This window comes from Haemaphysalis longicornis, unplaced genomic scaffold, assembly GCF_048455015.1.
Source record: "Haemaphysalis longicornis isolate Haplotype H1 unplaced genomic scaffold, Haemaphysalis longicornis Haplotype H1 scaffold_1, whole genome shotgun sequence".
In the NCBI taxonomy this organism is placed as follows: domain Eukaryota; kingdom Metazoa; phylum Arthropoda; class Arachnida; order Ixodida; family Ixodidae; genus Haemaphysalis; species Haemaphysalis longicornis.
The window spans coordinates 309143480-309155388 of NW_027526203.1; the positions used below are offsets into that span (position 1 = coordinate 309143480).

Genomic DNA, 11909 nt, shown 5'->3' on the forward strand with positions numbered 1-11909 from the left:
ACAGACATATCAGAGTACGCCCCTCGTTCCTTCGTTCTCGTGTCGTCGTGCGCTTGCGCATGCGCTCAGTACCGTAGAAGAGCCCTCGCACGCGCGGAAGCGTCTAAGAGACACCTCGCTTGGGAGAGGTCAGTACGGCCGCCGCATTCCCTAGAAGCCATTACGGATAATAAAAGACACTGCTACCAGGGTGCAAATCTTTCCGCAGACGACTTACCGATCCCGCCACGGCTGCCTCGATTCGATGACGAAGAGCTGGTGGAAGTGTACAATGCTGAGGATGGCTTTGAATCCACCACTCGCCGCGAAGACGACGATGTCCTCTTCCATGCATATGACAATCAGAAGCACCACAACTATGCAAATAAACAATGATACTGAAACTGAAACTTAAGTATGTGTCCGGCAATGCTCATCTACAACAGCTTCGCCACTCAAGTCTTGCACGGGAGTGCAAGCTTCCGTGAATTTTTTTTTTAAACGTGCGACAGTTTTTGTTCGGAAGAGCCGGGCAGTCGCTGCCGTTGCAAGACGTTTAATTCGTTGTCGGTTAACCCACCAGCGTTAGTTTGTCATTCTCCCAAACGGTACCGTCTGAGTATCACGCACTTTTAACGTTGTCGAGGATCTCGTGCTTATACAAAAAAAAAAGAGAAAAACTCGGCCTCCTTTTCGGCCCCACTAAAAACTTTCCGTTCACATTTTCGGCATTTCGTAAGCATATTGTTGTAATCTGCTAGCTCGCGCAGATTTCCTAGGGGCAACGCTTTACTCGTGGTGCTCACGTGAGTCGAACCGACCACCTCGGTAACAATGTTTGTCGTGATTAAGGTATTTCTTGATGAACAGAAAGGATAATTTGTCAATTTGCCTTTTCCTGCATTTTACAAGGCACATGATTAAGGTATTTCTTGATTAACAGAAAGGATAATTTGTCAATCTGCCTTGTCCTGCATTTTACAAGGCACAATTCTATGCCGTTCTTGCCAACTATACAGATGTTTGGGCACTGGAAGACTCCGTTTAGGGATATATATTACGTGTATACTACTGTATGTATGCCTTCCTTGGTGCTTGACCGCCGGAGAACACTGTAAGGAAGACAGACAAAGTGGCGCGAGGTGTTTGCTGTCTTTGGTTATTTTTTCTAAAGCCAGGATTTTTGCGTATGGCCTCGTGCTGCCATTTCGGTGTGAGAATTACGTGGGCACTTCTTCATTATGGGAAGGGAGAGGAAATGCGCGCGCATGCAAGCCCCTTTCCACCTTGATCATGCCTCTTTTTGGTGGGTTAGGCTCTCCCTAAGCGCCCTGAGCATAGGGTACGGGTCCCCACACGTGCCCCTAAAGTCGTCCTTCTCGATGTCAAACACGACGACGCCCTTCATCTCCCGCTTGCCTTCGATGAATTTGAATGACTTAGGAGATAGTGAGGAGACATAGCGGCGGCCTGACCAAGCCGTCAAGCAGCCGGTCTCCCTGATATACTTGTGATTCCAGCTGGCGTCATCCACTTTGCGACATACGTCCCAGTAGCCCGAGAGAGCGTGCTTTTCCACGCGGCCATGGGTGAGGCCGCTGAGGGAGCCATTCCTCAGCCAATATACGTAGCCTGCGAGCGACACCGTGAACAGTGTCTTGTCCTTCAGCTCATGGTCCCAGTGCTCGTGATACCTGTCCTTAGCATCCCTGAATACCTTCTGCAGCGAGTGGTCCCGCAGTCCGCGTATTGGGTTCGGGCAGTTGCCGATGGACGGCCTGCCGAAACGATGCGACATCTTAATGAACATGTTCACTCTCTTGAATTTCTGGGGCTGGAGGTACTCCCTTTCCCCGTCACCGCTCAACGGTAGAGTCACCATGAACATCTTCGACTTGAGCCTGCTTGAAAGCTCCAAGATAAATACTTCGAGCGAACGGGGCCGCGAGAGCTTCTCTGGCTGCAGTACGTGCAGAACTAGTCCGAAATTATTTAAGCTGGGCCTCTGGAGCCATCTCATGATGCTTTTCTCGAACTGTGCTCTAGAATTGAAGTCCCGCAAAGCCCTCATCATGCTGGCGTAGTTCAAGTGGGGGCCACCGATCGCTATGTGGCGTTTCAGGGATGGGTCCATGCTCTCCGAAACAGAGCTGAAGGCTTCCAGGTCAGCCGACCCCGTCTCGGGATCTACGTTGAGGAACGTGAGGTTGGCTCCATTGCTTGTTGGTCCAAGGCAGCAGTAAATGATGGAGGTGCACAGGCCCACGGGGATGTCGCGAATGGTGAACGGCAGCGCTTGCTTTGGTGATTTGTTGTTGTAGAAGCAGTGGATTTCCGCCTTTGGTGGGTCCGTCATGCGAACAAGAGAGAAAAACGTTGGCTCGATGTGGCGCTGCCCGAGTTTGAATCGGGAGCGCTTTTGATAGAGCACTGGTGGGACAGCTTATTACACCGAAATTTAAACCGGGGTTAGGAACGATCAGACCAATAATAGAGTTTTAGCTAACCGTTTTGACGGTCCGCTCCGGTATCGCCTGCACGCTCAGTGCAACCGGAACCAATGCCGCTCGCGGCCAAGCGCGCCATGCATGCGCAATGGCGCTGCCGCTTGCTATCAAGCGGAACGGACCGTGAAAGACGGTGAGCTAAAACTCGCTAATGCTGGAATATCTTGCTAGTTCCAATTGTGCTCAACTATGAACAAAGGCAATGTCGATAAAATTCTAAGATTGCTATTCCTCTACATTTAAATGATTCCCTAGGAACAAATACTACTTTATCACGATTTAAGCAGTGTAATAACGACGTGATTGCCAGCGTCAAAACTACGTGTTTTTTTCGGGGAGTGCGAAGTTACTATGAAGATCACATCAACCCAATGCCAGTGTAATGCCACTTCGGACGCAGACAATATTCAGCAAGCTAAGTGATTGCAATGCGCTCTTTTTATGAATACAAAATACATACGTTACAGCGCACTGCAATTACCAAAACATTGACAGCATTATTTTCAATTCTGAAGATTATGATGGTGGCGCCGATAACTTGTCCTGTTCGTACGCCCGAAAACATTTTCACTTGGATCCGGCACACAAAAAGAGCATGATAAAAATTGCCTTCCCTGAGAAGGGCATAAGAGCGTAGACCACATCGGCGCAGGGAAGGAGAATTTCGTCACACCACTAACGTATGTGTCGCCCGCCAATATTAGACACCCAGAGCAAATTATCTCGCAACTGCATCGGCAGTTGCATCGTGTTATTTGTCCCTTCTTTAGCTTTGTCCTATCAATGTTCGCTAGTACAACGATTTTTTTTTCTTCAGAATCAAGAGCTATTACTTGTTGGCTTGCAGTCAGCGCACACAAGTTACTCACATTCCTAGCCTCTTCGCAATAACCGAAGGCCTAAGCAGCTGCAGCCAGTGTAATATACTTTCTGCATTCATGCCATGTTTAGGAACCTCATTTATCCTTGGTAATCTATGCAAAAAGTTTGCCTCGCTGCTGCACCATGCTGTCTTACTTTTTGTTTTCAATTTTTCTTTCTTTCTTTGTTTTCAAATATCCGTATTCTAGACTATTTAACTCGGTTCGTATGTATATCGCAGTTGCAAATTTCATATTCACGCCGCTCTTGTTTACAATATCGTTTTGGCACCGCTCACGCTTTCAGGTCTTTAGGCAGTGAAGACGTCGGTGTGACCCCTCTAATACGGGGCACGGGCGGACCGAGGGGTAGCGTTTCCCCTTACAGTTATATCAAGCGCTGGAATCCGAAAATGGGTGTTATAGATGATTCTGTAAGACAGTGACGCTAAGGCTGGCACACCGAAGACTTTTGGAGCTCACAATAGCACGGCTTTTTGTCCCCTTAAACAAAGAAAAAAAAAACGTTCTGTGCCGAATAAAATTTTCACCTGATTTATTTATGGTACTATGATGAACATTTTTTACTTCAGGTTCCCGGTAATATAAAGTGAACCTAATTTGACTCGAGCTTCGAATCAGCATTAAACGCATCATTAATAATCACCAGCTCGGTGATTTCTAGCGCTACTTCACGAGGTATCACCGAATCATCGCAACGGCCCCCGCTCGCATTTCCAGGGTGAAATATGTGGGTGAGACACGTTCTCAACGGCAGAAAAGACCAGCTGCAGTACTAACCCGAACTTCTGCCTTGATGTGCCTGTGACGAAGCCGTGGCGGCAGGGCATGCATGGCGGCATCGTTGCGGACCTTGCTCGTATTACGCCGGGGTATCAAAAACATCCGGTTGGAGCGATGGGCACCAATGGGCGCACGGGTAATAGCCGGGCTGGCCTTTTTTTCAGCCTGCAGTCTGATGCTTCCTTCGTGGAACTGCAAGACAAGCAAAAAGAGGACAATGAACGACGTATCCCATACTAGATCGTAGGGCTTCTGTTACTAGGTCTAGTTGGTAGGAATCGCTATAAAAGCTTCCCCCGTGCTCCCATTCTCGATTTCCCTATACGTGGGCGCCAAAGAAAGCAAAGAATCGCAGCCATTTATCGGTTCCCGAGGGTGGTTAAACGCGCATGAAAGACTCTGTCGTTGCGAGTGCGGTAGCGGACTAGAAAACCTAGCAATAGTAGTCACAGTCGCTCGAAGTGTTTCCGGGATTTCCCATGCATGTCCTCGTGCATCGCAGATAAGCTCACCGACTTGTTTTTTTTGTTTTTTTTTTGCGGGCGCTCTGTCATGTCGCACTTCCGACAGAATAACGGCACGTAGTTTGAACGAATTTTGTCACCGGCACCGCGTCAGAAAACGCGGTATTGCATGGGGTGGGCTTTGTTCAAAGCACTTTAGCCTACAGCACTGCATGACTCTGCGTTAGTTTGTCCGTTTCGTGTGCGACACTCATGGAAGCATGCGAAGCCTTCTGGCGAGCCCGCTTTTGTTTCCGGCCCCTTCACTCGCCCTCCCCTCTCCTGCGGGACCTATGTGCATCGTCAATTACGGTGCACCGGTGACGCGAGGCTCGCCGGCCGGCACTTGGTGGGGCCGACACGTTCGCCTGCGCCCTACGTGTATACAGGCGCAGGCCTCGTATCGAATCCAATTTTTATTACAGGCCATACCCTTTGTTTGGTCGGCTAAAAGCTGACATTTTGGTCTGTCCATCTATCATGCGAGTCTCTCTCTTTCTCTTCCCCCCCCCCAGCCCCCCCCAAAAAAAGAATTAACCACCAGAAAAAAAAAATTCAGCAGAACTACTCATGGGAATCAAACCTTCCCACGCGTGGAAAAAGGATATCACCTATTGAGCCGCGCACGAGCAGTGGCTAACTGAAGGTGTTCCGCGAATGACAAGTTCCTGCATTGAACGCCACCGTGCCGTAGGCACCAGTGTCACGCCAAAAGATGCCGGATTTACACTTAGAAGCGCACCACGGATGTACAGCGTATGATTTAAAGTGCGGTGGAAGTGGTGACCCCGTCGTGAAAAAAAAAAGGAGAAACTATGGAGTGTAGCAAAGAATAGCTCAGTTTAGATACGGGTCACCATTTCTTCCAGCGTGAAACTGGAAGGCGCCGCGTGGCTCAGTGGCTAAGGCGTTGCGCTGCTGAGCACAAGGTCGCGGGTTCGAGTGCCGCGGTGGCCGCTTTTCTGATGGAGTCGAAAAGCAAAAACGCCTGTGTGTACGAGATTTCGGTGCACATTAAAGGTCCCCAGGTGGTCAACATTAATCCGGAGCCCTCCACTACGGCGCGCCTCATCACCTCCGTTGCTTCGCCGCGTCAAACCCTACAATCAATCAAAGCGAAACTGGAAGGAGCACTCAGCGGCGTAATGTTGAATTAATGCTTTCGCAGGTGCAACTGATCAGAAGTGTTTAAATGCCCTTGAAACTCGTTCTTTCTTTTTTATTCAAGCAAAGATCCTTCTTGCGAAGCCACTAACAAGCTGATAAAGCAGGACTTGACTGCTGCCTTGTTGGTTCATGAAGTACGAATGAATAAGTTTGAGCAAAAGACATCATCGTCTTTGGCGCCCACTTAGTTCTTCGTATATGATAGAGCAGGGCTACTGCTCAGCCGTGTTTATCTCGTCTAAAGAACAAACAGCGAGACAGCTGTTCAGGAACAGCAGGTATGTGCATTCACTTAGATGTTGGTTCTGGTTACTAAGACGAATACTAAGGGAGAGTAGAGAGTAATTCTGCTAGAAAAAGGTGGTATTCCGCTCGGGGGGAACACTCAGCCAGAAGAGGGCCACGTGATATGGCGATGGAAGCAAACACAGGAGGAAAGCATTACGCATGTTGGGGTAATTGTGGAGCGAGAAGTCAGGAAAGAAAATGAATCCAAGTAAACACATTTCAAAATCTCAGTCGTCCCTAAAGAATCGAAAAACTTTACGACGACGTGAGCAAATAAGAAACATTAGTGCCCTTCCACTCTGCGGAGAAGGATGACTTGCTAAGCTGGACGCAGTCCACGGAGTGCATGAAACAAAACACGTTTGTTTGTAATTGGCTAAGTAATATTGGAAGCCCTTTGCGCGCGAGAGAGAGAGAGAAACACTTTTATTGAGTCCTGTGGTCAGCGGTACGTGGTGGCCGCCGGTTGAAGCCTGGCGGCGACGGTGCGCGAAGTTTTCGGCCAGCACCCGAAGCGCGGCCTCCGTTCCGTCCATATCTTTAGCGTTTCCGATATTGATGACGTCGTTATCGAACAAGAGTGTATTGCACACTTCGAAACTGGCGCCGAAATGGCGATCGACGAAATCGCGTTTGAAATCAAGTAAACTGCACTGCATGTGCGGGATATTTGTGATGTTTTTGCTTCCATTCGCGTCACTGTGCGCGCCGATACTCCTTCAATCGCCGCTATTATTCCTCCGAGTGAACGACGACCCAATGCGAATTAACAGTGCAGTTGCTGGTAAGGGTGCTAGTGTAATTATAATCCGATTGGGAAACTTGCGAAATAGGCATTTGTGGGGGCAAGGATCCTTGTGAAATACGGGTTGGCAGTGGCGAGGAGGAGCACCGGAGACGCGCCGAATACATACGCTTCACCGGAATGAAAACCGGGGGATTGGAGGGGGGGGGGGGGTAGGTGAGACATATACTATTTCGCAATAATAAGTTGCGTTCACCAAGCGGGTACCGGTCAGGGACCTCAAATAGTTCGTGCTCTTTCGCAGACACCCCAAGATAGGTGGCCTGCAATGGTGCAGCAGTGGCTAAGGCTTAGCGCTAATAAGAACAAGGCCATGGGTTCCATGCTGGATCATGGGGCCTTTCTTGGATAGAGGAGACGAAAAACAAACACCTTTGCGTCGATATTTCGCCGCCGTTAAAGATCGCCTGATGATCTAAACCCGGAAGCGTGCCCTGATGCACGCTTCACTGGAAGCAAGCGGATGACAGGGCACGTAAAACTGCCTTTTCAACAAAATGGGTCGGGGAAGAAAGCTGCGACGGGAGATACAAGCTACCTTCGTGGAACAGCAAGTACGAAGTGTTAGAAGGAGGTTATAAATGGGGTTAGGGCAGGACCGCATACAATTTCGGGGGCACGGCAACCCATTTGCGGACAGCACAATGCGCTGCTAAAGGTGGTCTGGAATACACGGAAACATTGGCGCTATGCAGATCTGACTTCAATTCCGTTCTTTTTTTTTGTTTTGCTCTGGTGGACAAAGATGAGCCGCGGCCGCCTGCCACTGGCGTCTTTCACAAATCCTGCATGTCTAGAATTATGACATATCGGTGAAGGTTTTTGTTAATTCTCTCCGCTAACACTTCGACGAGTAATACGACTGCTTCGGCACCGTTCGCGTCGACCGGTGCATTGGAACTGCTGTTTAAGCTCTAGGTTCATGCCCTTAAAGGTGTGGCGCCTGTATCTAAGGCAGCCAGCGCTTTGCCCCCATGGGAGGCGCTTCTGCGGAAACATACTGGGGCTACCTCGGTGTCTATGGCGTTAAGCTAAGCACCCGCGACGGCGGGGCGTAGTGAAGCCAGGAAGGAAGATGGGCGTGGGCGCATATGCGGTACGAGGCTGGTGCAAGATGCGCAGCTTGCCTGAGCGGTCTGGGGGTGAACGCTGGTAATGTGGTGCGGCCGGTGGTGGTGACCGGCCCCGCTCGGCTGCATTAGTGCCACGGTGAGCAGCGCTACGCTGGCGGCCGTGAACAGCGCGCTGACCACTAAGAACGAAGAGCGGACCAGCTTCTGGTTGGCACCCCGTGACGGCTCGTCATCCAGCTCGGGGCTGGACCAGACGCCTGACGGGTTGTACGTGTCCTCCCAGTACGGGCTCATGTAGTCATTGGTCTGCATCCTGGCGTCCTTGGGGCGGCCGCTGCTGAAGCGCCGGCTGCTCCCGGCCGGCCGTTGCTGCTGCTGCCGTTGCTGCTGCTGCTGCTGCTGCTGCTGCCTCGGACTCGCGCGCCCCCCATGCAACGCGCTCGGGGGACCTCCGAAGAAGACGAAGGCCTCCCTTCACGCTCCTGCCACAGCAGGATTGGCCACACATTTCCACACATGGCGCGTGTTGCATTTGGAGGTCGTACTTTCGGCTGCCTGTTTTCCCACGTTAACATATCGGGCGCTTTATCAGCCAAATTCCATGCAATATTTCCTGAGAAAAGAGATGTTTAGCTGCAGTTGACAAGAACACGTTGGATGGACAAATAAATTCAACTATCGTACAAAAAGAAGCCGCTGTAATGGAATTCAAATATGCCGGTTCTCGGCCGCAGCACAAGTGCCTGCCTCAGATCTACTTCGACTGACGGCGTTGGTTCAGTGGCGTTACTGAGCACGACGCATCGGGCTTAATTTCCGGCCGCGGCTGCTGTTTCCCTTGTGAAAGCAAAAAAATAAATAAATAAATAAGGGCCCGTGTGCCCGTTTGCCAAGATTTTGGCCCACGTTAAATATCTCCAGGTGGTCTAAATTTGCGCATTGCTCTTTGTTAGGGTGCGCCTCATTGTCTAAATGCTGTTGTTGTTGTTTGTGGTTAGGGAAAAGGAAAGGAAGCGCACTCCTTTGCGCGTAAAACTTCAATTTAATTTGAGCTGGCCTGTGAGTGAAGTTCTATAGAACTGCAAAAGTATTTGCAATAATCACTGTGGTGCGCTTTGCTGCACGCGAACACTTAGGCCGTGAGATGGCTTCTGCTGTCGCATGATAGTAGCCAGAAATGTAAAAATGGGCACCAGGCTTTCCCGAGATTCAGGTGATCATAGAAAAAATTAATTCAGGAACACAAAGCCACAGATGGCCGTCGTGGTTTTGGTGGTGTTCAGCGACCCCTATCTGATTCCTCAAACTACACTGTAAAAAGATTTACACTCTTAAGAGTGCAAATTCTTTCACCCCTGAAGGATGTAAAACGATTTCCGCCCTTAAAGGGGCACTGACACAAAATTTTGAAGGCGAGATAACGTCGGAGATAGATTGGTGGGAACACATATACATCATCTGCAAAATATCATGGGCGAATACAGCCTAGAACATATTTAAAATCAATTTTGAAGTGTGCGAAACGCAACCGAGCAGCCAGCAGAGGACCACGCGCAATTGTAAATAAACAACATCCAAACACGTCACGAGTTTGTGTTTGCCGCTTCCGCACTACCGGCGTTTTACGCGGGCTCGCCCGGCTCGCCGCTCCAATCGGAGGGCCGGAGGGCGGAGCTTCTGCTCTCGAGAACGAACGACCCGATCGTTGGCGGCGGAGGCGCCGTGATTTCGTCAGCTAATCGGGCAGCTGGCCGCGACCAAAGTTCTACAGCGATTCCAGGCACTCTGTTTCTATTACTGTTTATTACCATTGGATGCGAAAACGCGCCGGAGGCACGAAAAGCCCACTGAGCTAGCCGCACGGTCGCTGTGCAGGCGGCGGCCACGGCCGCGAAGTGGCCCAGGCCGGCGCATGTAGCTCGAGTGATAGCTTGTTACCGCTGCACGAAATTGTCCCCAAGTCCCGACCATAGTGGCTTACATGAGAAAGGAGTTAATGATGCGATGGCGGGTTGCATTAAAAATTGTCATCTGCACCGCTTACGAGAGCGGCACTCGAATATCCGTCGCAGTGCTGAGCCGAACACATCTGTAGGCGGACCTGTAGGCAGACCGGCCGGCTGTTCCCAGCGCGCGTCTTGCCACCCACCGTCTCGAGCGTCGCGCGTCGTTCTTTAGCCGCGGTAGCATTTGCACTCGCAGCGCCTGCGTCACATCCACGGTCGCTTTTTAATTAAGCGCCTCACGAGATCAGTACGTGGGGGCATTCGCAGAAACTGCCGTCGATGCGGATTCGACAGTGCTACGGCGGCTCTGCTCTGTGATATCCCTCCGACGGTCACGTGGTCAGCTTTGTTCACACAAAATCCACAAAATCCATCGTTTCGCGGCACTCGCTGAAACCGAAACTGCGACTGGCCGCATTTAAAATCCCTCTAATTAACAACCGTCGCACGCTGAAGCAAATGAGGTTTCTACAGGTTATAAGTAGGTCACTAGCTACTTATCGCAACGAAAAAAACAAGATGCTAAATTTTTGTGTCAGTGCCCCTTTAAGGGTGTGATAGACAGTGATTTAAACCCTTAAGAGTGCAAATACTTTTACCCCTGAAGGGTGTAAAACGATTTCCGCCCTTAAGGGTGTTTTATAGTTTATAGCATCCTTACACCCTAGGAAAAACACGAATACACCCTTTTAAATGTTGTTTATTGCTAATTATACCCTTTCTAAGGGTGGTTTCTTTATTTTTTGGTAGGGAGTAATCGTGCTAGTTATAGACAAAAAGGGTGTGACTCAATTTACAGTGTATCAGCATTAGCTTTTAACTTTCACATGTGGTTGTGGGTTCGATTCCCGGCCGCGGTGGCCGCTTTTCTGATGGAGACGAAAAGCAAAAACGCCCGTGTGTACGAGATTTCGGCGCATGGTAAAGATCCCCAGGTGGTCAAAATTAATCCCCGGAGCCCTCGAGTACGGCGCGCCTCATCGCCTGCGTTGCGTCGGCGCGTTCAACCATACAATCAATCAATAAATTTCACCTGTCCACGAAATGGCTTAGGTATATACATCGGAAATGATTTTTTGCGCTGCAGTATTATGGTCCACGCCATCGCATAACCAACTCTGATAGTATCGGCGTTGGCTACGTGGCATGAACCCCACAACATTACCAACATCGGCTATGAGCTGACGCATTAACGTGAGGAACACGCCCAGAAGCTGCAAAATGTCTTCTGAAGCTTGTGGAGCCATCAATTATTTTACACTAGAATCAACTGAGCAAGTCCTAGTACGTGCGAGTTCATTTTTTTTCAACGGAGTTCAACACACTCGGAACTCCCTATTCTTTGAGAATATAGCCAAGCTTGCTTCCATTTTTTAATCCGTTTTGCAGGTGCCAATGCCGCAGCTGCGGTATGGAGACACGGTGGATTGTATAGGTCAAAGGGACATCAAATAAAACCGCTTGTGTTCTCTAATGTACGTTAGGTTATTTTGTATAACCACACATTGCATTGTGAGCTTTTCGAGAACACAAGATGTCCACTCTACACAGAGTGCGGGTTTTGCCAGGACGGTCAGAATTTAAATGGTAAAAAACACGAGAAACGTGGTGTGGTAATTGGTCTGTGAAGTCGGAACGTTGAGTTCCTTCAGGAAATCCTTCTGCGGGTTAATTATTCACACATTACATGATCTTTCGCATTCGATGTGAATATGCATTCTTGACTTGTTCTTGACTTGCCGTACAGGCATACAAAGCAACATTTATTTCGGAAAGGTGACATAGTAAACATATTCAACCTGTACAAATACCGCTTGATCCGGAACTAAAAACGTGAAAGAAAAAGAGGTCTAAACTTGCTTTCCAGTCTAGCAAGCCTGCAATTGTACAAAAATCCATATCCACGGCGCCACAAAC

General features: G+C 49.5%; 1 protein-coding gene across 1 annotated transcript; it reads right to left on the reverse strand.

Annotated features, from left to right (window-relative positions):
* Window positions 1-429: 429 nt before the first annotated feature.
* LOC144159367 (endochitinase-like) lies at window positions 430-8298 on the reverse strand. Its single transcript, XM_077690804.1, has 3 exons — window positions 8014-8298; window positions 4148-4402; window positions 430-2317 (listed from the first exon to the last, which is right to left on the reverse strand). Exons 1-3 carry the CDS (start codon window positions 8296-8298, stop codon window positions 1271-1273), a joined length of 1587 nt encoding a protein of 528 aa, XP_077546930.1. The 3' UTR covers window positions 430-1270.
* Window positions 8299-11909: the final 3611 nt, after the last annotated feature.